General features: G+C 56.2%; 1 protein-coding gene and 2 gene segments (V, D, J or C); all 3 read right to left on the bottom strand.

Annotated features, from left to right (window-relative positions):
* Positions 1-561: 561 nt before the first annotated feature.
* LOC308535082 (Ig lambda chain C region-like) lies at positions 562-2354 on the bottom strand. The segment is given in 2 exons: positions 2309-2354; positions 562-1043 (listed from the first exon to the last, which is right to left on the bottom strand).
* Positions 2355-3940: 1586 nt separating this feature from the next.
* On the bottom strand, positions 3941-6304 carry LOC308535040 (Ig lambda chain C region-like). The segment is given in 3 exons: positions 6131-6304; positions 5715-5754; positions 3941-4416 (listed from the first exon to the last, which is right to left on the bottom strand).
* Positions 6305-8405: 2101 nt separating this feature from the next.
* LOC308535039 (immunoglobulin lambda-1 light chain-like) lies at positions 8406-24750 on the bottom strand. The gene is made up of 6 exons (XM_081113746.1): positions 24678-24750; positions 24038-24333; positions 14967-15012; positions 13262-13560; positions 10187-10226; positions 8406-8887 (listed from the first exon to the last, which is right to left on the bottom strand). Exons 1-6 carry the CDS (start codon positions 24721-24723, stop codon positions 8568-8570), a joined length of 1047 nt encoding a protein of 348 aa, XP_080969872.1. The 5' UTR covers positions 24724-24750; the 3' UTR covers positions 8406-8567.
* Positions 24751-25275: the final 525 nt, after the last annotated feature.

Here is a 25275-nt window from a genome sequence, read left to right as displayed (position 1 = left end):
GTCAGGCTATGTGATATTAAACTTTCTCTGATGTAGGACTAGTCAGTGTCCTTGCTTAGCTAATGTGCATTGGCAGAGTTTGACAAATGGACCATGGGAGGCACTGTTCAAAGCTTTCCATGACTCGGTGGTGAAGAACCAACCAGAAACCTTCACCTGTAGTGGCTCTCCCATTGGGCTCCATGATGGAGCAGGGCAGTTGAATGTCTGTTCCCAAAAACCACAGCCTTCCTCCATAATTTCCCTCCCCATATTTCCATCTGTAGCTCACCCTGCCCTCCTGGGACCCTCTCCATTTCTCCCTGATCCCTCCTCAGGGCCCCTGCATATTTGTCACTGAGCCGTTGTCCCTTCCCAGTGGAAAAGGACGGCCTCCCCAGGGCCGGCCCCACAGGAGAAGTTCCTGCTCTGGGTTCCATCTCCCACAGGCACTCAGAACTGATCCAGGTGCCTAGTTGGTGGGTTGAGCGAACGATGGGTAGATGGAACCACATGCCATAACCATCCTGCCTTTATTTCACCTTGAGACCCTCCCCCCCACAGAACACACATGCGAAATGTCAGATGAGAAATGACAGGAGTTTATTCAGGAGAAGGGGAACCGGGGAGGGATGGCCACCTGCCCAGTCTGAGCGACCAGGGCAGGAGCCACAGGGGGACAGTGGGGAGCAGGGAAACGGGGTGTCTGCAGGATAAGTGTCCCCAGAAGTGGGGACTCAGGTCCTAGGAACACTCCGAGGGGACCACTGTCTTCTCCACGGTCTTCCCGTCGTGCGTGACCTGGCAGCTGTAGGCGCTGGCGGACTTCCAGTCTTGGCTGGACACGCTCAGGTAGCTGCTGGCCGCGTACTTGTTGTTGCTCTGCTTGGAGGGCTTGGTGGTCTCCACGCCCTGGGTGACGGGGGTGCCATTTGCCTTCCAGGCCACCGTCACGCTGCCCGGGTAGAAGTCACTCATGAGACACACCAGTGTGGCCTTGTTGCTGTTGAGCTCCTCAGCGGATGGCGGGAACAGCGACACGGAGGGTGCAGACTTGGGCTGGCCTGTGGGTGCGGGAGGGGCAGGAGGGGAGAGGCTCAGGGGCCATCCTGAAAGCTGCTGCCCTCGGTCCTCCTGTGGGCACAGTGTCCTGAGGACCATGCAGGGACCCGAGGGCAGGGGCCTCTCTGGGTGTGAGAGTCCATGCCATGCAGGGCAGTTTGGGGGTGTTCGTAGCTCAAGTCCCCATTTTCCTGAGAAACCCTGAGCCTATACACCTGCCATCACCGTCCTTGTGGGCCCCGTTCTGCCCCCCACACATCTGACTGTCACCCTCTGGCTCTGCCTTCTCCTGGTATCTGACTGGGCCTGTGTCTGTCTGTTTGTCTCGCAATAGATGCTCTGAGCCCTCTGACCTCCTGCAGGGTCCATCCGTGGACACCTCTGACCTGATCCTCGGTGCTGGGGGCTTTGTAGTATCCACCCAAGGGCTCAGTTTCTCCCCCAAATCTATGTCTCCTGCTCCAGGTCTAAACTGGGTGGCAGCTTTTCCTGATGAACAAAATGTCTGTCTGTCGTTGGGTCTCTCTCATTCTACAGTCACTGGCATCCCCACAGATTGGTCAGATCACTTGAGCTTTCATGCCATAGATTCTGCCATTCCTTCTGTGAGAATGTTCTTTCTGCAGAGACCAAAGGCCGCCTTGTCCTCACACCTGACCTTCCATGCCCTTCCTCCAGCACCTTCTCCTCCCCGCTGTGTCCTTCCTCCCGCAGGCTTCCCTGGTGCCAGGCTGGTCAGGACTCCGCATGCCAGCTCCATGCAGCCCCGGGGAGCCCTGCACCCCAGCACCATCCTGGCCCCTGTTCATGTCATCCGAACCTCCGACCCGGGTGTCTTCAATCTTGGCCCTGAAGGTTCCGGGGCATTCTAGAATTTGGTTTCCCCTTCTGCAGTCCTTATCCCATATTCTCTTTGAGATGGGGGCCCCTATTGACACCCAGAAATAAATCTGCTGCCACAGGAGCCCATCAGAGGGAAACAGAACAGTGCCCATCTAGAATCCAGCATGACCCTCAGAGACAGATGGAAGAATCCACACACAGGGCACCCTGACCATTCCTGTCTCTGGGGGCAGAGGTGAACAGCTGAGGGTGACCAAATAGGACAGTAAGACCAGGGACCCATAGAGCTCAGGTTCCCAAGGGCCGGGATCCAGGGTGAAAGCTTGGCCACAGGCTGAGACAGGAGGCAGAGAAAGAGCAGAACTCGCAGAAAATGGCCCAAACTTGTAGGAGAGCAGCAAAGGAGGGAGAAGGAGAGACTCACCTAGGACGGTCAGCTGGGTCCCTCCGCCGAACACCCTACACTGTGACACAGGCTCATACAAAAACCTCTCTCTGGGAGGCCCTGCCCCACCCCTAGAGCCCCCACCTGCAGCTGTGCTGGAGGAAGCCTGGGCCACTGCCCCAGGGTGGTGTCTGCTCTGCCAGGGGCACACACTGTCCCCCCTCCACCACCTCAGCAGATTGCAGGGTGGATGGGTGACACAGCGACTTGTACAGCAGCAGGCCTGTTGGATGCAATTCTCCCAAAGGATATTGGTGTTTGATATACTCTGTCTACTGCGGTCTCCTGGGATCTGGGATGAGTTTAGAGGGCGCTTATTTCATCGTGAGTGAGGTTCCATGGGAATGGGTGGCACATCTCTCTTATGTCCAACAACCCTAATCCCTGGGTGAGAGCATGAGGGGAAGGTGGCCTTTAATCCCTCTCTCCCTCCCTCCCCTTCCAGGGAAAGGCAGGCTGGCCTGTGTACAGAATCTCCTGGCAACTTCCTGTGTCCCCAGCCATCTGATCAGGGGCTCAGGCTGATCTTCTCTATCGATAGCCTAGATTGGCACTGTTTAGGGTGATGTCAGGGTGGTCCTTTAGAATTGTCAGCCTGTCTTTTAGGATGACCTTGGGGGTGTCCCCTGCCTTCCCTCACAATGGTGGAGTGGTGTGGGGGTGCTGTGGCAAGGGGGAAGGCTGACCTTGCTGTAACCCACAGGCCACTTGCCCCCTGCTCTGAGCTGGTCTGACCTGCCCTTACTGGGCTCCTGAATTCCAGTGGATATGCTCTCCCTGGGACATCACTGGATGCCCATTCTGTGCCGAGGACGGTGCCCTTTCTAATCCTTCAAGGTCAACTCCCATGTCTACTCCACCTGAGGGCTGACATCACCTGCTCCATCTTAATCCACCTATAAAAAGTCTCACCCTGATATGACATCAGTTGTTGAGATTCCTCATGATGGAAGTCCATACCCCTCTAAGGTCACCTTGAACCTGACCCAGGCCCATCAGAATGTAAACTGAGCTTCCTTGTGCCTCTTCCTCACCCCATATTCCCACACCAGTGACCATCCCTTGAAGACTGTCTCAGAGCTCCCTGTGTTGGTAGGAGGAATGAACATGATGGGGGAATTGTTAGGCTACATGATATTTAATTGTTTTTCTGCTGCAGGACTAGTCGGTGTCATTGCTTAGCTAATGTACATTGGCAAACTTTGACAAACACAGCATGGGATGCTCTGTTCAAAGCTTTCCATGACTCCATGGTGATGGACCAACCAAGAAACGCCCAGAAGGTAAAGGATTTCCCCAGTGGGTTCAATGTCTCTCTCTAAGAGGATTGACTTGGCTCAATGGATTCCTTCCCAATATTTCCATCTGTAGACCCTGCTGCCCTTCTGGGACCCTCATTAGGTTAAAAGGGACTATGTCCCAGGTGGCGGCCCCATCGGAGTAGTGCCTGCTCTGGGTCCTGGCTCCGACTGGCACTCAGAGCTGATTCAGGTGCCTGGTTGGTGGGTTGAGCTAACGATGGGTAGATGGAACCACATGCCATAACCATCCTGCCTTTATTTCACCTTGAGACCCTCCCCCCCACAGAACACACATGCGAAATGTCAGATGAGAAATGACAGGAGTTTATTCAGGAGAAGGGGAACCGGGGAGGGATGGCCACCTGCCCAGTCTGAGCGACCAGGGCAGGAGCCGCAGGGGGACAGTGGGGATCAGGGGAAGGGAGGGTCTGACGGAGAAGTGTCCCCAGAAGTGGGGACTCAGGTCCTAGGAACACTCCGAGGGGACCACTGTCTTCTCCACGGTCTTCCCGTCGTGCGTGACCTGGCAGCTGTAGGCGCTGGCGGACTTCCAGTCCTGGCTGGACACGCTCAGGTAGCTGCTGGCCGCGTACTTGTTGTTGCTCTGCTTGGAGGGCTTGGTGGTCTCCACGCCCTGGGTGACGGGGGTGCCATTTGCCTTCCAGGCCACCGTCACGCTGCCCGGGTAGAAGTCACTCATGAGACACACCAGTGTGGCCTTGTTGCTGTTGAGCTCCTCAGCGGATGGCGGGAACAGCGACACGGAGGGTGCAGACTTGGGCTGGCCTGTGGGTGCGGGAGGGGCAGGAGGGGAGAGGCTCAGGGGCCATCCTGAAAGCTGCTGCCCTCGGTCCTCCTGTGGGCACAGTGTCCTGAGGACCATGCAGGGCCCCGAGGGCAGGGGCCTCTCTGGGTATGAGAGTCCATGCCATGCAGGGCAGTTTGGGGTGTTCCTAACTCAACTCCCCATTTTCCTGAGAAACCCTGAGCCTGGAACCTGCCATCACCATCCTTGTGGGCCCCGTTCTGCCCCCCACACATCTGACTGTCACCCTCTGGCTCTGCCTTCTCCTGGTATCTGACTGGCCTGTCTGTGTCTGTCCGTCTGTTTGACCCACAAAAGATGCTCTGAGTCCTCTGACCTCCTGCTGGGTCCATCCGTGGACACCTCTGACCTGATTCTCGGTGCTGGAGGCTTCGGAGCATGGGCCCAAGGGCTCAGTGTTTCACCCAAATCTATGTCTCCTGCTCCCTGTCTAAACTGGGTGGCAGCTTTTTCTGATGAACAAAATGTCTGTCTGTCTGTCCTTGGGTCTCTTTCATTCTACCGTCAGTGGCATCCCCGCAAATTGCTCAGATCACTAGAGCTCTCATGCCATGGATTCTGCCATTTCTTCTGAAAGGATGTTTCTCCTGCAGAGACCAAAGGCCACCTTGTCCTCACACCTGTCCTCCCATGGCCCTTCCTCCAGCACCTTCTCCTCCCCCCGTGCCCTTCCTCCTGCAGGCTTCCCTGGTGCCAGGCTGGTCAGGACTCTGCATGGCAGCTCCATGCAGCCCCGGGGAGCCCTGCACCCCAGCACCATTCCTGGCCCTTGTTCATGAGTCCACAGTCCCTGAGACCTGCCCTGAACCTCTGACTGGAGTGTCTCTAGCTTCCAGAGGGCCCTGAGTCACCCTAAAAGTTTCACAAGGTTACCCCCTCAGTGCTCCTTTTCCTCTCTTTCTCTTAGGAAGGGGGCCACCAATGACCCCCTGAAATAAGCTTGTCCCACAGGAACTTAACAGAGGAAGACAGAAAAGGGCCCTTCTAGAATCCAGCATGACCCTCAGAGACAGATGGAAGAATCCACAAACAGGACATCCTGACCATTCCTCTGTCTCTGGGGTCAGAGGTGAACGGCTGAGGGTGACCAAATAGGACAGTAAGACCAGGGACCCACAGAGCTCAGGTTCTCAAGGGCTGGGATCCTGAGTGAAAGCTTGGCCACCGGCTGGGACAGGACCCAGATAAAGAGAAAAACCAGCAAAAAATGGCCCAATCCTCTGGGAGAGCAGCAAAGGAGGGGGAAGGAGACACTCACCTAGGACGGTCAGCTGGGTCCCTCCGCCGAAAACCCAACACTGTGACACAGACTCGTACAAAAACCTCTCTCTGGGAGGCCCTGCCCCACCCCTGGGCCCCCACCTGCAGCTGTGCTGGAGGAAGCCTGGGCCACTGCCCCCGGCTGCTGTCTGCTCTGCCAGGGGCGCACACTGTCCCCCCTCCACCCCCTCAGCAGATTGTAGGGTGGATGGATGACACAGCGACTTGTACAGCAGCAGGACTGTTGGAAGCAATTCTCCCACAGGAAGCTGGTGCCTGATAGGCTGCTTGTACTGTGGTCTCCCGGGATTGGGATGAGTTTGGAGGGCGTCTATTGCACCGTGAGTGAGGTTCCATAGCCTGCCCAGAGGCACCAGGGGAGCTACAGCATGCTGGCTTCTTGTCACCTGGCACCATCGAGAGCCCCTGGGGTCGTGTCGGGACGCACAGAAGCCTCCCGAAGAGGCTCCCACTGGACAGATGGCCGCCGCTCGCAGACACACTGTTGTCATCACTTGGGGGACCCGCGGTGCTTTCACCGGCAGAGCCATTCACCTGCTGGAGTTCCCCAAGCGACTCAGTGGCCATGGTTACCGTGGGGACGGCGGGGACCAGACCACCATCCTGCGAACTGGAGGACCAGAGAGAAACGTCCCCATTCCCTCATCTGTGCTGGCGTGTGACACACACATCCTGGTGGGGACGGATCTGCTGGAGGCACGCCTTTCATGCACACGTGGGGCACCACAGGAGGAGGAGGGCGAATCTGGGATATCCCATGATGCATTCCTTCCTGTCTGATGGACCACGTCATTGGACATCCAAGCGGAGGGTGTCACTCAAAGGCGGTCTATTCGATAAGGGTCCTTTGGTGCAAAGTGGGAACCATCCTGGGAGGCAATTTTGCTAAAGTCCAACCTGGACCTTGTGAAGCTTCTGATGCCAAAACCATTTTGCAGGAACATGAGGAGGAGAGACCCACCCAGATGCAGCTGGTGGAGGCTGGGACCGCATCCCGACTGAGGGAGAGCCCCCGAGGCCAGCAGCTCAGCCCCTCAGCCACTTGCTGGCATGGAAAAGCTGGAGAGGTCTGGGGGACACTTCCAGACCCAACATCACCATGCGGGACCTTATTCTGTTCTCATATGTAAACAACACCTGAGATACACCCAAGTAAATACACTAAAAGCTGGATATAATGGACTAATTCCAGTGCAGGGGTGTCCATATAAAGCTAAACTTCCATTATATAATAAAGTAGGTTTCCTAACACGTACATAAAAAATTGACAAATTAGCCCTGGCTGGTTTGGCTCAATGGATAGAGCGTCAGACTGTGGACTGAAGGATCCTGAGTTTGATTCCAGTCAAGGGCATATGCCGGGGTGTGGGCTTGATCCTCAGTGGGGGGGCGTGCTGGAGACAACCAATCAGTGATCCCCTCTCATCATTGATGTTTCTATCTCTCTCTCCCTCCCCTTCTTCTCTGAAATCAATAAAAAAATATTTTTAAAAAATTGACAAATTAGTCAGTCTCCCCATCTCATGGGCCTGGAGTGAGTGTGTCTCTGACACCAGCTGCACTCAGGGCTGAGACAAGGGAGCGAGGGGCAAGGGGCCCAGGGGAGGAGTGGTGTGGGGGTGCTGTGTCCCCAGCGAGGCCTGACCTTGCTGTACCCCACAGGCCACACTCTGCCTGCTCTGAGCTGGACTGACCTGCTCTTACTCGGCTCCTGAATTCCAGTTGATACTCCCTCCCGGGGACATCACAGGATGCCCAATTGGTGCCCAGGACTGTGCCCTTTCTATTCCATCAAGGTCAACTCCCATGCCCTTCACACCTTTCTTGTGCAGTCTGACAACACCTGCTCCATCCTTAAACCAACCATAAAGAATCTCACCCTCATCTGACTTCAGGTGTTGAGACTCTTGTAATGGAGGTCCATGCCCCCTGCTAGAGTTACCTTGAGCCTGACCTTGACTCAGGCCCATTAGAACATAAACTGAGTTTCCTTGTGCCTCATCCTCACCCCATGTTCCTAGCACCAGTAACCATGCCTTGAAGGGTGTCCCAGGCTACCTGAGCTGAAAGGAGGAATGAACATGATGGGGGAATTGTCAGGCTCCATGATATGAAACTGTTTCTCTGCTGCAGGACTAGTCAGTGTCTTTCCTTAGCTCACGTGCATTGGCAGAGTTTAAAAAACGCCCCATGGGAGGCACTGTTCCAAGCTTTCCCTGACTCTGACCTGATGGGCCAACCATGAGCCCCTCACCTGGCAATGGCTCTCCCACTGGGCTCCATGATGGACAGGGCAGTTCAACGTCTGTTCCCAATGACCTCAGCCTTGGCTCCATGATTTCCTTCCCAATATTTCCATCTGTAGCCCACCGTGCCCTCCTGGGACCCTCACCATTTCTCCCTGGTCCCTCCTCAGGGCCGCGGGATCCCTCTCACTCAGCCCTGTCCCTTTCCAGGGTACAAGGACGGTGTCCCAGGGGCTGGTCCTAGAGGAGAAGTTCCTGCCCTGGGTCCCAGCTCCCATGGGCACTCAGAGCTGATTCAGGTCCCTGGAGGGTGAGTGGATGGACCTCAGGTGGGTCCATGTCATGTCATTCCTGTCCTGCCCTTTATTACCGACCCTTCAACCCAGAGACCCTCCCCCACACAGAACACACATGCGAAATGTCCGATGAGAAATGACAGGAGTTTATTCAGGAGAAGGGGAACCGGGGAGGGATGGCCACCTGCCCAGTCTGAGCGACCAGGGCAGGAGCCGCAGGGGGACAGTGGGGATCAGGGGAAGGGAGCGTCTGACGGAGAAGTGTCCCCAGAAGTGGGGACTCAGGTCCTAGGAACACTCCGAGGGGACCACTGTCTTCTCCACGGTCTTCCCGTCGTGCGTGACCTGGCAGCTGTAGGCGCTGGCGGACTTCCAGTCCTGGCTGGACACGCTCAGGTAGCTGCTGGCCGCGTACTTGTTGTTGCTCTGCTTGGAGGGCTTGGTGGTCTCCACGCCCTGGGTGACTGGGGTGCCATTTGCCTTCCAGGCCACCGTCACGCTGCCCGGGTAGAAGTCACTCATGAGGCACACCAGCGTGGCCTTGTTGCTGTTGAGCTCCTCAGCGGATGGCGGGAACAGAGACACGGAGGGTGCGGACTTGGGCTGACCTGTGGGTGCGGGAGGGGCAGGAGGGGAGAGGCTCAGGGGCCATCCTGAAAGCTGCTGCCCTCGGTCCTCCTGTGGGCACAGTGTCCTGAGGACCATGCAGGACCCCGAGGGCAGGGGCCTCTCTGGGTGTGAGAGTCCATGCCGTGCAGGGCAGTTTGGGGGGGTTTGTAACTCAACTCCCATTTTCCTGAGAAACCCTGAGCCTGGAACCTGCCATCACCGTCCTTGTGGGCCCCGTTCTGCCCCCCACACATCTGACTGTCACCCTCCGGCTCTGCCTTCTCCTGGCATCTGACCGGGTCTGTCTGTGTCTCTCAGTCTGTTTGTCCCACAAAAGATGCTCTGATTCCTCTGACCTCCTGCAGGGTCCATCTGTGGACACCTCTGACCTGATCCTCGGTGCTGGGGGCTTTGGAGCATCCGCCCAAAGGCTCAGTTTTTCACCCAAATCTATGTCTCCTGCTCCCTGTCCAAACTGGGTGGCTGCTTTTTCTGATGAACAAAATGTCTGTCTGTCTGTCTTTGGGTCTCTCTCATTCTACAGTCACTGGCATCCCCGCACACTGGTCAGATCACTAGAGCTTTCATGCCATGGATTCTGCCATTTCTTCTGAAAGGATGTTCCTCCGGCAGAGACCAAAGGCCACCTTGTCCTCACACCTGTCCTCCCATGGCCCTTCCTCCAGCACCTTCTCCTCCCCCTGTGTCCTTCCTCCCGCAGGCTTCCCTGGTGCCAGGCTGGTCAGGACTCCGCATGCCAGCTCCATGCAGCCCCCGGGGAGCCCTGCACCCCAGCACCATTCCTGGCCCTTGTTCATGAGTCCACAGTCCCTGAGACCTGCCCTGAACCTCTGACCTGGGTGTCTCTAGCCTTGGCCCAGAGGCTACTGGGTCACCCTACAATTTTCACAAGGTTACCCCCTCAGTGCTCCTTTTTCTCTCTTTCATTAGGCAGGGGTCACTAATGACCCCCTGAAATAATCTTGTCCCACAAGAACTTAACAGGGGAAGACAGATCAGAGCCCTTCTAGAATCCAGCATGACCCTCAGAGAGACAGAAGAAGCCACACACACAGAGCATCCCATCCATTTCTCTTTCTCTGGGTCAGAGATGAATGGCTGAGGGTGACCAAATAGGACAGTAAGAACAGGGACCCACAGAGCTCAGGTTCCCAAGGGCCCGGATCCAGGGTGAAAGCCTGGACACAGGCTGAGACAGGACCCAGGGAGAGCAGAACTCGCAGAAAATGGCCCAATCCTCTGGGAGAGCAGCAAAGGAGGGGGAAGGAGACACTCACCTAGGACGGTCAGCTGGGTCCCTCCGCCGAACACAAAACACTGTGACACAGGCTCATACAAAAACCTCTCTCTGGGAGGCCCTGCCCCACCCCTGGGCCCCCACCTGCAGCTGTGCTGGAGGAAGCCTGGGCCACTGCCCCCGGCTGCTGTCTGCTCTGCCAGGGGCGCACACTGTGCCCCCTCCACCCTCTCAGCAGATTCTAGGGTGGATGGGTGACACAGCGACTTGTACAGCAGCAGGCCTGTTGGAAGCCATTCTTCCAAAGCAGCGGTTCTCAACCTGTGGGTCGGGACCCCTTTGGCCGTCGAACGACCCTTTCACAGGGGTCATCTGAGACCATCCTGCATATCAGATATTTACATTATGATTCATAACAGTAGCAACATTATGAAGTAGCAATGAAAATAATTTTATGGTTGGGTCACAACATGAGGAATTGTGTTTAAAGGGCCCGAAGGTTGAGAACCACTGCTCCAAAGGAACTTGGTGCCTGATAGGCTGTTTCTACTGTGGTCTCCTGGGATTGGGATGAGCTTGGAGGGCGTCTATTGCACTGTGAGTGAGGTGCCATGGCCTCGGCAGTGGTCGGCAAACTCATTAGTCAGCAGAGCCAAATATCAACAGAACAACTATTGAAATTTCTTTTGAGAGCCACATTTTTAAAACTGAAACTATGTAGGTAGGTACATGGTTATTAACTTAATTAGGGTCCTCCTAAGGCTTAGGAAGAACCATACTCAAGGGGCCAAAGAGCCGCATGTGGCTCGAGAGCCGCAGTTCGCCCACCACGGGCCTAGGGCCAGAGGCACCAGGGGAGCTACAGCATGCTGGCTTCTTGTCACCTGGCACCATCGAGAGCCCCTGGGGTCGTGTCGGGACGCACAGAAGCCTCCCGAAGAGGCTCCCACTGGACAGATGGCCGCCGCTCGCAGACACACTGTTGTCATCACTTGGGGGACCCGCGGTGCTTTCACCGGCAGAGCCATTCACCTGCTGGAGTTCCCCAAGCGACTCAGTGGCCATGGTTACCGTGGGGACGGCGGGGACCAGACCACCATCCTGCGAACTGGAGGACCAGAGAGAAACGTCCCCATTCCCTCATCTGTGCTGGCGTGTGACACACACATCCTGGTGGAGACAGATCTGCTGGAGGCACGCCTTTCATGCACACGTGGGGCACCACAGGAGGAGGAGGGCGAATCTGGGATATCCCATGATGCATTCCTTCCTGTCTGATAGACCACGTCATTGGACATCCAAGCGGAGGATGTCACTCAAAGGCGGTCTATTCGATAAGGGTCCTTTGGTGCAAAGTGGGAACCATCCTGGGAGGCAATTTTGCTAAAGTCCAACCTGGACCTTGTGAAGCTTCTGATGCCAAAACCATTTTGCAGGAACATGAGGAGGAGAGACCCACCCAGATGCAGCTGGTGGAGGCTGGGACCGCATCCCGACTGAGGGAGAGCCCCCGAGGCCAGCAGCTAGCCCCTCAGCCACTTGCTGGCATGGAAAAGCTGGAGAGGTCTGGGGGACACTTCCAGACCCAACATCACCATGCGGGACCTTATTCTGTTCTCATATGTAAACAACACCTGAGATACACCCAAGTAAATACACTAAAAGCTGGATATAATGGACTAATTCTGTGCAGGGGTGTTCATATAAAGCTGAAATTCCATTATATCATAAAGTAGGTTTCCTAACACATACGTAAAAAATTGACAAATTAGTCAGTCTCCCCATCTCAGCAACCTGGGGTGAGTGTGTCTCTGACACCAGCTGCACTCAGGGCTGAGACACACGGAGCTAGGGGCAAGGGGCCCAGGAGGGGGGGAAGTGATGGGGGTGCTGTGTCCCCAGCGAGGCCTGACTTTGCTGTACCCCACAGGCCACACTCTGCCTGCTCTGAGCTGGTCTGACCTGCTCTTACTCGGCTCCTGAATTCCAGTTGATATGTCCTCCTGGGACACCACAGGATGCCCAATTGGTGCCCATTACGGTGCCCTTTCTAATCCTTCAAGGTTAACATTCATGCCCCCTCACACCTTCCTTGTGCAGGCTGACAATATCTGCTCCATCCTTAAACCAACCATAAAGAATCTCACCCTCATCTGACTTCAGGTGTTGAGACTCATGATGATGGAGTTCCATGCCCCCTGCTAGGGTCACCTTGAGCCTGACCTTGACTCAGGCCCATTAGAACATAAACTGAGCTTCCTTGTGCCTCATCCTCATCCCATTTTCCCAGCACCAGTAGCCATGCCTTGAAGGGTGTTCCAGGCTCCCTGAGTTGGGTAAGGGGTGTGTATTTGATGGGGGAATTGTCAGGCTCCATGATATTAAACTGCTTCTCTCTGCAGGACTAGTCAGTGTCTTTCCTTAGCTCACGTGCATTGGCAGAGTTCGACAAACGCCCCATGGGAGGCACTGTTCCAAGCTTTCCCTGACTCCCTGCTGATGGGCCACCCATGAGCCCCTCACCTGGCAATGGCTCTCCCATTGGGCTCCATGATGGACAGGGCAGTTCAACATCTGTTCCCAATGACCTCAGCCTTGGCTCCATGATTTCCTTCCCAATATTTCCATCTGTAGCCCACCGTGCCCTCCTGGGACCCTCACCATTTCACCCTGATCCCTCCTCAGGGCCGCGGGATCCCTCTCACTTAGCCCTTGTCCCTTTCCAGGGTACAAGGACTGTGTCCCAGGAGCTGGTCCTAGAGGAGAAGTTTCTGCCCTGGGTCCCAGCGCCCATGGGCACTCAGAGCTGATTCAGGTGCCTGGTTGGTGGGTTGAGCGAATGATGGGTAGATGGAACCACATGTTATAACCATCCTGCCCTTTATTTCACCTAGAGACCCTCCCCCACACAGAGCACACATGCAAAATGTCAGATGAGAAATGACAGGAGTTTATTCAGGAGAAGGGGAAACGGGAAGGGATGGCCACCTGCCCAGTCTGAGCGACCAGGGCAGGAGCCGCAGGGAGACATGGGGAGCGGGGGATGGGAGCGTCTGACGGAGAAGTGTCCCCAGAAGTGGGGACTCAGGTCCTAGGAACACTCCGAGGGGACCACTGTCTTCTCCACGGTCTTCCCGTCGTGCGTGACCTGGCAGCTGTAGGCGCTGGCGGACTTCCAGTCCTGGCTGGACACGCTCAGGTAGCTGCTGGCCGCGTACTTGTTGTTGCTCTGCTTGGAGGGCTTGGTGGTCTCCACGCCCTGGGTGACGGGGGTGCCATTTGCCTTCCAGGCCACCGTCACGCTGCCCGGGTAGAAGTCACTCATGAGACACACCAGTGTGGCCTTGTTGTTGTTGTTGAGCTCCTCAGCGGATGGCGGGAACAGAGACACGGAGGGTGCAGACTTGGGCTGACCTGTGTGGACAGAGAAGCGGTGTAAGAGGCAGAGGCAGAGCCCAGATGTTGGGATCCCCCCCACCCCAGGGACGGCCTCTGTGACTGGGCCCATGTGTTTGTTCCCCTTGGGGACCTTCCTTCCTTTTCTGTCCCCTCTTTCTACTCTGTCCCTGCACAGCAGTCAGCCCCACCCTCCCAGAAGCTCTTCCAAGTCATCTCTCCCATGGGACCCGGTCAAGCTCCTCCATCCGTAGCCTCAGTTTCCCCAAGTGTTATCGGGCCAAGCTCTGCTCCCTCCTCCTACTCTCCTGAGTGGAGTGTGCATTCTGCCCCGACCTCCCGGCCCTCAGCCCAGCCTCAGGCCCCCTTCACTCACGCTTCTGGAGCCCCGGCCTCCTCTGAGGTCTGGGGTCTGCACCCAGCCGGCCAGGAGGACCCCAACAGCGTGTGGAGAGGCCCAGCCTGAGCCAGGACACAGTGGGGCCTGGGACCCCTGTCTCCCCGGGGCACCTGGCTCTCCAGTGAGGGCCGGGTCCTTGCAGCCAAAGCCTGGGGGCTCCTTCTGGCTCTGCCCGTCTCCCTGTGCCTGGTCCCCGGACACCAAGACCTTTCATCTCGCTGCGTTCATGGCACCGATGCCCCCGACAAGGCGCACAGAGGCCCGCAGCCCCCTCGGCACCTCCGACCACCCAGACTGACAGGGCCGCTGGGTGGCTCTGAGTCCCCCATCCACCAGCCCTGACCCGAACACCCTTGGGCTGATGGGACAACTGGGTCCCAGGAATTATGGGGCTCCAGGGTCAGTGAGTCTCTGCCCCATGGGACCCACTCCTTTCTGACCTCCATCCTGAGCGGGTCGGGCTCCTGAGGGGCCAGCCCGCCCCATCTCACCTGTGTCTCCGTGACCCCCCATCCTTGCGGCCCAACAGAGGCTCTGAGTGCTTCAGAGCAGGCCCCACCCTCCTCTCCGCCCTCCACGGCTTCCCCTCCAGCTGCCCTTGGTGCCCCCGAAGGCCGGGTCCGAGTCTCAGCCTTGCCTCCGCCTCCTGTGCGGCTTTCCCAGGCCGGAGGGCATCGAGCCCTCAGCGCAGACCCTCGGGACTGGGACTGTCGCTAAGGCTGCCCCACTGACCCTGGCCAGAACCAGCCTTGCCCCCCCTGAGGGCATCTGCCCTGGAGGAGAGGAAGGATCCCCTTTCCTAGGCCCACCCCCAGACTCTGGGGGGCTATTGGGGTTCTGCTATTGAGGTCCTCCCTGCTGGTTACCCCAAGACCAACCTGCCTTCCCCAGAGCCCACGGAGAAAGTGGGGGTCGGTCTGTAAGGCTGGCAGGGCAGAAGGAAGCAGCCCCCAGAGAGAGGACTGACTTGCCCAAGACAGCAGAGCGGTGGGATGGGTTGGAAAAGGTGCTGAGAGCCACTTACCTAGGACGGTGAGCTGGGTCCCGCCGCCGAAGACATACCACAGTGACTGAGGCTCGGACTAAAACCCGCCGGACCAGCACCTGCGGCCTGTCCCCCGGGGGCCAGTCTGGCACAGGAACCTGCCGGGCATGACGGATGCAGGGCTGCAGCTGTGTTCTGGGGCAGGGCGGGTGGGCAGTTACCCCCCAGAGGCTGGAGCATCCCCATGCCTGGCCCCCCATCCAAGGCAGGTGGCACCCACACCTTCGAGTGACCCAGTGTGTTCTCCCTCCTCCCAAGACTGTCCTGGTCACTACCCAATCCTCAGTGCTGACAAAGATTCTGAGCGCCTTGTCCCCTCGAGGGGCTGTGTGGTGTAGCTCAGACCCCTGGCCTCCTCCTGGGGCCTCTGAGTGTTCCTTACCCACAATTTCCCATGTTCCAGCCAAGTGAACCTCTCCCCGGGCCTATGGACACTGGGTCATTCCTGACTAATGGTGCTTCTGTGGAGATCCCCTCCCCCTTTGTCTCCATACACTGAGACACAGTGTAGTTCCACCTCTTTCATGAAGCCTTTTCTGAGCTCTCAGACCACTGTCTTTCCATCAGTCCATCCTTCCATCCATCCATCCATCCATTCATCCATCCATCCCTTCATCCATCCATCAGTCTATCTCTCATCTCTCCATCCGTCCATCCATCCATCCATCCATCCATCCATCCATCCATCCATCCGTCCGTCCATCCATCCACCCATCCATCCATCCATTATCTGTCCATTCGTCCAACAATGGCTCCCAACTGTTTCATGTGCTGGGACACGATTGGGACCCCTCTGGCTCTCACCCCATATTTCCTGGAACCTCTCAGGTCAAAGCCAACAAGACCCTCATCCTGGTCAAGTCCGAGGTCCAGCTTCAGTCCCTGGACATCTCTGCCAGAGGTTCCTCTTTCTGGTGACTGTCCTCCCCTTGGTGTCTGACACCACCCACTCTCGCTCTTTCTCTCTCCCGTGACTGTTGACCCCACACCCCAGAATCCCGTTCTGCCTGTACTCTCCCTCTCTCTCTGCCTCTGCCCCCACACTGTGCACTCCAACAACTGTCTAGGGGTCTCCCTTCCCTATTTCCAGCCCGGACCTCTCTTTGTGGCTTTAGGTTCACAGGTGCTCGGCCTCCCGAACTCTTCTGGAACGCCCTGCAGGAATCAAACTCCACAGGCCCCATAGACTCTCCTCACACTCCCCCCACATCCAGCAGGCTTCTCTCCAAGCCCGAAGTCACCCCACAATCTGTTCCCCTCATGGAATCACCCTCTGTGTTAGTCATCCACCAGAAAACAAAAGCACATGAAGATACACAAATAAACACAAACACCCAAGTCACACTCTATGAGTCAGGATGGCAAGAGTCCTCAGGCTTGGCCTGATCTGATGGTACCTCCCCATGTGGCTTATTCAACGGGGAAGCGAACCCGTTGCCCTGGGGCCAGCATTTTCCACCTGAGTGGCAGGGTCACTGGGTCACGGGTGCATGTAAGATGCGCACGTACGATTGTTTGAAACAACATTTAATATAATATGAATATAAATGCCACCCTTGTTTCTGACTTAAAGAAAGCAAACACGCAGCCCTTTATCAGGTTGATTACCTAAGGGACCTTCCTCAACTCCATACAGTGTATCTCCCCACATTTACAGCAACCTTCATACTTAAAGGCAAATTCTTCATAAAAGAATTCTACAGATTCTCACCAATGAAATGAGATGGGGGAGGTGCAAGTAATAGGAAAAAAGAGAGAACATGGTTCTTTGCAGGTGAGGAGAGAGTCTACTTAAAAAAATAAAGCCCACGGAGTCAGATGAAGAGCTATTAGAACTAATCTGAGTTCAGTGAGGTGGCCCAATACACGGGCCATGAGCGAATATCAGTCGTTTTCCCTTCTACACAAGCAGTGACCATTTAAGACATGAATTGGGGGACATTTTACAGCTTCAATCCACATGATCTTTCAAAGCCTTAGGAATAACCTTAACAGGAAATGGGCAAGGTCTGCAGAGATAAAGTATGAGGCAATGGGCTGGAAGACATCATAGCAGAGTGAGTGCGTAGGGGCCGGTCGCGTTCCTGGAGGGAAATGCCGGGCGTTGCAAAGATGCTGGTCCTTCTCCAATGAACCCGCATAAGCCACCAAATTACAGGCACCGAAAGCGGATTATGAAAACGAGCGAATCATTTCTAAAACCCAACAGCGAGGACGATGACAGAGTAGGCACGGCTGTTTTGAAAAAAATAAATTATAACCATGGGCCCAAACACCCTGTAAAGCTACGACAATTAAAACAGGTGCAATGGATATGGGATCAGATCATTAGATCACTAGAGCCATAGGGAAAATCTGATAAACCAATGGGTTAGTGTTTGATAGAAGGCGTGTTTATATTCAACAAACAGGTGACGACCGGCTCCCCATTTGGAAAGTAAAAAAGGTTATGTCCTCACCGACATCAAAATAAACTCCAGCGGAAGTACACACAAGCTGACAACCCCCCAAACACGGAAAATACCAGCATAAAATAGAAACCCGATCTTATAATATTGAAACAAAGATGACTCTGCCATGCTTGTCACAGATCACAGAAACCGTAAAGAAAAAATTACACCACTCTGACATATAACCATTAAAGATGGCTTTACGGCAAAACACCCATTAACAAGAGGCGTCCAGCAACTCAGGGGAGAATATTCCCAGCAGAGGCTGAACAAGGTGGCTGATATCTCAAATGCGGGAAGAGTGTCTATAGCTCTATAAGAGCACACAACCAACTCAATGGAAAACACCACCACCAACAACAGGTAAAATTATGGCCGGTAAATTCGCAAAAGACATAAAACCAGGCAATAAAAATAGGAACAGAAAATAAGTTTGATCCATGATCAAATAAGCAAACACATTCTCATTTTTGCTCAGCTGATGGGCAAAATAGACAGTGGCTGTCGAATGGGTTTTAGGGTAAGATGTGGAGAAATGGTGAGCAGAAACTCTCAATTTTCACTCTATAGACCTCTGTGCTTAATCTTTTTTTTTTTTTTAACAACACGTTACTCTTGTATTAACATCATTTTAGGAGCTAAAAATGAAATAAATCTTCTTGTGAACATTTAATGACTACAGATAATTGTGAAGCGAACATTAAAATTAGGCAAAATCCCGCCGACCAGAAATATACGCTGACATTTTTTCTGCATTTTCTGACAAGCCTTGGAAAATGCACTCATATTAAAAAGTCCAATTGCACCCTGGCTGGTCTGGCTCAGTGGATACAGCGTCGGCCTGCTGACTGAAGGGTCCTGGGTTTGATTCTGGTCAAGGGCATGTGCCTGGGTTGTGGGTTCAATCCTGGGGGAGGGGGGGGGACATGCAGGGGGCAGCTGATCAATGATTCTCTCTCATCATTGATGTTTCTATCCCTCTCCCTTCCTCTCTGAAATCAATAATAATAATAATAATAATAATAATAATAATAAAAGGCCCAATTGGGAGCATTCTGTATATCTGGCACCTGGACATCCTTTTAAAAATGGAATTTGCCATATTACTCAAGATGCTTCAGAAACATAATTTTGTGCAAAATTCCACATGGTGGATGCTCTATGCTGTCGTGATTCCCACCTTTCTGTGGGATATTTAGGTTCTCTCCCATCATTAACAATGTCGGGCTCATCATTTTTTGTTAAACTTTTGGTTATATCTTTGATTATTCCCCAACCCGAAAGGATGAGTTCCTAGAAGTGGAACTACACAATATAAATAAATACACTTTCTTTTATGACAATATAATGGTTGTCCATATTAGTCTCCCATGAACAGTCTATGAGAGAGCCCGTTCCTCACATCAACCCCTGCTACCGTCACTTCCAATGCACTGGCCAATGCCATAGGGGATTTTTAAAAAAGATATTTTAATTGATTTCAGAGAGAAAGGCACAGGGTGAGAGAGATAGAAACATCAATGATGAGAGAGAATCATTGATCGGCTGCCTCCTGCACGCCCCACCCTGGGGATCAAGCCTGAAACCCAGGCCTGTGCCCTTGACCGGGAATCGAGGTCACAGCATCCAGTCCTGGGACTCCTTCCTGTCCTGGGGCTGCGGCCCCCTCTCTGGGCCTCTAACCCTGTCTGGAAGAGGGGGATGACACCAGGGCCTTACGGGGACCCTGAGCGGGAAGGCCTGCCCCTAAAATGATGGGTACATCCTGCCCCTGCCTTCCAGAGGACTGGGTCGAGATGAACAAGGCTCTAGTCTTAGATGCGAAATTTAAGGGGTGCCCAAAGCCTCAGTCATCGAGATAAATACATTTTAATAAAATACTAAACATAAAAATCAACACTAATAAATCCACAATGGACAAAATGCCAACTCTTTATATACAGCCAGCGTCTGCCCAGGCCCCCACTCTCCACCGACCCTCCCTTCGTCCACATCTTTCCCCCATGGCGCATGGGCTCCTTACCTGTCCTTCAGGCTCCGAGGGCTGCTTCCCACCGGGTCTCGGGGGCCTGGGCCCTGCTCCGAAGCGCTGCTGGCAGGGGCAGCAGCCATGGGTGGCCATGGCAGGCCCAGCGGCCTCAGGGGCCAGCGCTGCTTGGGGCCAGGGCTCTGCTCCCCGGAGTCCTCATGGCCCACTTGGCAGGTCCTGGGCCTCCTCTGCCTTCAGGGTCAAGGGCACCTCCGGCCTGATCCTCAGTGTGAGCTCCCAAGGGTCCTGCAGGGCGTGATCGATCCCCCTCACTCCAGGAGTAACGTCAAGCTCATGAATGTCGAAACCATCCAGACCTAGGTCACCTCTGGGCCTCGGTTTCCACATTTGTGAAATGGGTGCTGTTGGCAGGTGCCCCTGGGCCTCACCGGCAGTGGCCATCCCCGTGTGCCCTGGCCCGAATGGCCCCATCTTCTGCCTGGGCCTTCTCCGGTGCCGGCCCCCGCGCGGGTCCTCTTAGAGTGGCATCTGCCAACTGCTCTGCTGTGGTTGGAATCAGAGCTCAACCATCTCCCACAGTCACCCCTGCTGGCCCCGCCCCTGGGGTGCTGGGAGGGGCACACCTGCTCCTGCCCTCATTCCCTGGTTCCCCAAAGGCCTCTCTGGGCATTGGAGCATCTACCTCGGGCCAGGAGGGCAGCCAAGCGCCCAGTGGATGAGGAATTGAATTCCTTGGGGTGGGCCTGGGGCTGCTCTTCTGACCAGGCCCCCAGGCTGGGCCCCTGCACACTCCACACCTGCCAGTCAAGCCTGGTCCTTCCTTGTCTGGTTCCTCCAAGCCTGGTAAGTTTGGCCAGCTCCTGGGCTAGGCCAGGGCCCGGCAGGGAGTCAGCCATCCCCCTCTCTCCAGGGGGAAGGTCAAGCTCAGGGGTGTTGGAACCACCCAGACCCAGGTCGTCCCTGGGCCCCAGTTTCCTTGTCTGTGAAGTGGGGAGAGCTCCTCCGCAGCAGGAGGGCCCCGGGGTGAAGGGGATCCTGCGTCTGCTAAGCCCCAGCACAGCGCAGACGTTGAACCAATGCCGGTTCCCCGTCCACCTCTCTTACTCTGGGCTTCGGAGCAGCTCTTCGTGTGTCCTTGAGCCAAGTGTCCCTGTTCCATGGGTGAGAAAACGAAGGCCCAAGAAGGCGAATGCAGGACCCAAGGCGGCTCCAGGGTGCAGGGGCAGGGTGAGCTGGAACCTAGCGGTGACCTTGTCCCTGCACTTCCAGCCCTCACCACCCGGAAGGCTTGTGCTCTGCTCCCCGGGGAGCCCAGGTGTGGGCTGTGCTGGGCAGGGTGCAGGCGGGATGGGCTGCCCAGGTGCTTGGGGTCGGGGCTTGTTTGAAAACCCAGGAATATAACACATAGTATGACGATGAGAGTGACGCTGCTTGTGTAGCCCTGACAATGGGGTCTGTTCCCTGCTGAGCTCAGGTGACCTCCCCTTTCGAAAATGAGACATTGCTGTTCAAGCAGCTTCCATACTTCCTGGGTGCCACCCAGCCAGGAGGCCTGGCCCTCGCACGGCTCCAGGGCATGCTTTGTGGGTCTCCACGGGCTCACACTGCTGGTGTCTGGGAGAACTCGGGTGGTAGGTTCCTGCCAGTCACACCCAGCACCCACCCACTTGCTTTCCAGTTGCCTTTGGGCCACAGGAACCTTCATACATCCGCTCAACTCCGGAGCTGCAGTCCCTAGGGCTCCTGGTTTTCTGCTTCAGCAACTCCAAAGGGGGGCCCAGCCCCCACCAACCTTGACTTTCCTGGGAGGTCCCTGGCCCATGTTTTGAGTCAGGTACTCATGAACTCCTTGCTGGCCTTGGTGAAAATCAATCCAGATGTTTCCATGGGAAGCGGTAACACATTGCCTGGGACTTCAGTTTCTTGGTGTGGACAGCGGTTGCTGGGAGACCACTGTCTGAAGGTCCCTTCGCATCTGCACGTCTCGTGAGCAAAGGCACCGATTGCCCTTGTGTTGGACCATCTTTTCCAGGATGCTTGTAGAGAGGGTGTGTTCCTCTGGAGCAACATGTGCTTACCGGCCGGTATGAAAGATTTGGGGTCCCCAAGCTTGGATGTGCGGCTGTCACCTGGCCCTTTTTACAGCATCTTGGGGGGCTCAGAGGACTGATGTCGGACGCTGATATTCCAGCTGATAATCTTAATGCTGCTGGTACTCTGGCTACTTGAGTAATGAACTATGAGAAACAGAGTGGCCTTTGTCTCCGACCCAGGAGTCTCATGTCTCCTGCCAGCACCCGGGAATCTACGGCAGGCTTGCTTTTCAGCCTGCAAGTAGAGTCAAAACTCTCAGACTTTCTACTCCTCCTGACAAGGGCAATAATGAGCAGGAAGGAAGAAGTCAAGCTGATGCTGATCAGGACTTAACGGTTTGACCAAACTCATCAGAGCAGCTTTCAAGGAACCCCAGGCTGGATTTTCCTACTCCCCGAACACAGCTCAGGCAGCGTCTGGGGGATGAGGTCCAGAGCTGAGGGCTGGACCGCACAAAACCCGCTCCCCTGGCCTTGGAGATGGTCAAGGCACCGAACAGTGACAGGGTGTGGGTGCCTGGGGGGCCCCTGATCCAGGGCAGCTCCTCCCCATTTTGGTGCTTGGCTCACTCCAGCCTCTGACCTCAGGCTCCTGGTACTTTGGGGACCAGGGGTTCCACTGGAATTGTTCCCTTCCCATCACCCACTGCTCAGAGCCCAGAAGGTGTGGTTGCCCTGGGGATAGTCCCGGAGCTTGGGGGAGGGGAGAAGGGACTTTCCCTAAATGCAACATCCCCAGCTGCCCCCCTCCCCGACCCCAGCACCTGCCATGACCCCTGGGCAGACACCACCACAGACCACATCCTCCTGCGGTGGCTGCGGTCGGAAATCCGAGTCTGGCTGGACCCTGGGGACCCTCGAGGGATGGCCTGGGCTTTCCCAGCGGGTACAGCTGCAGCTCTGTCCCACCCAGGCCTGCTCCCCGCCCCCTCCCTAGCCTCCTGCTCCTCCTCCATCCCACAGGCCCCACAGACCCTGCCTGAGGCTGTGGGCTCCTCTCCCTGGCCCAGGTCTCCCCAGCTCTCTGCTCCCCTCCATTCCCAAACTCAAGCCACTGGTCCCTCTCATCTCACCTTGAGAATGTCATTGTCTTTCCCGTGGGGGTCGGGGAGAGGGTCTGGGGCAGAGGGTGTCACAGGATCCATGTAGGGATATGACAACGGTTCTGAAATCTCTGAGTCCCTCTGAGGGGTCCCCAGGAGGCGACAGAGAAGATGCTGGCTCCTCGGGAGACCCTGGGAGTGCAGCCCCCTCCAGAAAATGGGGGAGAATACCGCTGGTTCCCTAGAGAACAGGGACTCACCCACCTGGTGGGGGTCCTCCAGCTTCTGCTGATGAGAAACAGGCACAGAGAGGGCGAGTTTCTTCCCTAAGACACACAGCCACCTGGTGTGAAGACCATGTTCTGGGGCCAGCGAGACCTGGGAGGATGCACCTTTATTGGACGTGGGGTGGGGCCAGCCTGGAACTGGGGGCTTTGGGAAATGTCAGTGCTTGAACCTCTAACTCTCCAGGTCCAGCTGCCCGAAGTGCAGCCGGGAAGGAGAGATTCCAGGAGGGGGCAGCAGAGACCAGCAGTAGAGGGAGGCAAGGCCCCAGAAAGGGCTGGAGCTCCAAGGGGAAGGCAGGCAGGAGAGCAGGGAGGCGCCCCTGGAGGGGTGGGGTGGAGGGGTGAGGGTTGGAGAGGAGGGATGGGGATGCAGGACCCCAGCACCCACCTCACCCCTAGAACTGGGAACGGGTGTTGGGAGAGGCAAGTGAGGCGAGTGGTGCCTGTTTAGGAAGGATCCTGATTTTCCTTCACATATGGATGTTTATTCATCATGGAATATATATTTTAAAATATATTTTTATTGATTTCAGAGAGGAAGGAAGCGAGAGAGAAGGAGAGGGAGAGAGAGAGAGAAACATCAATGATGAGAGAGAATCATTGATTGGCTGCCTCCTGCACGCCTCCTCCTGGGGATCAGGCCCGCAACCCGGGCACATGCCCTGACCTGGAACTGAATGCGGGACCCTTCAGTCCGCAGGCTGACTCTCTATCCACTGAGCCAAGTTGGCCAGGGCTCATGGAATATCTATTGTATTAATTTCGATTTCAAAAAATATCGCATTAAATATGACTCTCTCAGTGAGTGGGTTTTTGGAGCCGGGCACTCTCCTTCCACCTTCTGGAACTTCTCACGGCTTCTGAGAGGAGAGAGGGAGGAGCAGAAGCTGGAGAGGCGCTGAGACTATCCCGGGCTCAGCGAGCGGGTGGGGACCCCTCTGGAGCCACCAGTGCTGACAACAGTCTCCAAACTCAGACTCGACCCCACCTGACACCTCTCAGCCCGAGACAGAGGCCCGAGGGCTCAGAGAAGCTGCTGAGTCCCCCAGCCCTGGGGAGGGGGGCCCAGGAGGACACCTGACCCTGAGGCCTGACCGACAGCTGCTCAGACAGCGGGTGAGCGTGGGCACCAGGCCCGGCGGGCAGGTTTCTGTCCCACTTCCCCACCCGCCTGAGTCACTGTGAGCTTTAGCACTGCTGTCCCACACCGCACAGTAATAGTCGGCCTCGTCCTGGGCCTGGGCCCCGCTGATGGTCAGGGTGGCCGTGTTCCCTGAGTTGGAGCCAGAGAATCGGTCAGGGATCCCTGAGGGCCGGCTGCTATCATCATAGATGACCAGCACGGGGGCCTGGCCGGGCTTCTGCTGGTACCAGTAAGTATATTTACTTCCAATGTTTTCTCCCCCACACGTGAGCCTGGCCGTCTGTCCCGGGCTCACCGACACCGAGGGCGGCTGCGTCAGCTCATAGGAAGCCACAGAGGCTGCAGGAGGAAGAGGAGGCAGGAGGGTGAGAGCCCCTTCCCAGGCACCCCCTGCCGCCCCGCCCACCTGAGCTCCAGGGGTTCCCAGGCTCCAGGGTGCCCTCTCATCCCCCTCAGCCCAGGTGGCCTGGGGCTCCCGGGGATGGAGCCTCTGAGCACTGAGCCCCCCTTCCTGCTGCAGGGGAGCCCTCAGGCCCTCAGAGCCCGTGAGCACAGGGGGCGCCGCCTCAGCCCTGAGCCAGCAGCAGGGCCTGAGCCTCCTGCCCCACAGGCAGCACCCTGAGCTCAGAGGCAGCCAGGCGGGTGCAGGCCCCAGGGCGGGGAGGGTGTGAGCCGGGCAGCACCTGTGCAGTGAGCCAGGAGGCCGAGGAGGAGAGGGGTCCAGGCCATGGTGGGTGCCCTGACTCTGCTCCCTGAGGCCCAGGCTGCAGGGCTCCTCCCAGGCCTCTCTTATCCCCTTGGACACAGCTGGGGGGCATGCAAATCAGCCAGGCCCAGGGGCTGCTGGGAGCTGGTGGCTTCTGAGAAGGGCTCAGCCCAGGGACTCAGGGAGGGAGGGGCAGCCCCTGCAGATCCCACCCTGGTGGTCCCATGGTCTGGGGTGACATCTGCCACAGCAGGGGATGGGGGAGGGGGCAGGAGTCTGCATTGGCTGAAGGAATTCTACAGGTGACATCACATGCTTAGGGGCGAGGTCCAGCTTCACCTCAGGGCCTGGGCCTCAGAGACCGAATAACATTGATCCTTTGTCAAGAACACTTGGAGTTTTCTTTTTTTAAATCTGTTTTTATTGATTTCAGAGAGGAAGGGAGAGGCACAGAGAGAGAGAAACATCAATGACGAGAGAGGAACATAGACGGGCTGCCTCCTGCACGCCCCCTACTGGGCATCTGGCCCCCAACAGGTCCCAGTGCACTGATAGGAATTGGACCGTGGCCTCCT

Source organism: Myotis nattereri, assembly GCF_964212035.1.
Source record: "Myotis nattereri genome assembly, chromosome: 19".
In the NCBI taxonomy this organism is placed as follows: domain Eukaryota; kingdom Metazoa; phylum Chordata; class Mammalia; order Chiroptera; family Vespertilionidae; genus Myotis; species Myotis nattereri.
This window is presented reverse-complemented; position numbering and strand designations above follow the sequence as displayed.

What these genes read in the sequence shown, in the direction of transcription:
- LOC308535039 (XM_081113746.1), bottom strand. Translation starts at nt 24,723, where the DNA reads ATGGCCTGGACCCCTCTCCTCCTCGGCCTCCTGGCTCACTGCACAG. An exon ending in GACCCAGCTCACCGTCCTAG is followed by an intron (nt 13,561 to 14,966) that starts GTAAGTGGCTCT and finishes CTGTCCACACAG; the next exon opens with GTCAGCCCAAGTCTGCACCC. An exon ending in GACCCAGCTGACCGTCCTAG is followed by an intron (nt 8,888 to 10,186) that starts GTGAGTGTCTCC and finishes CCGCACCCACAG; the next exon opens with GTCAGCCCAAGTCCGCACCC.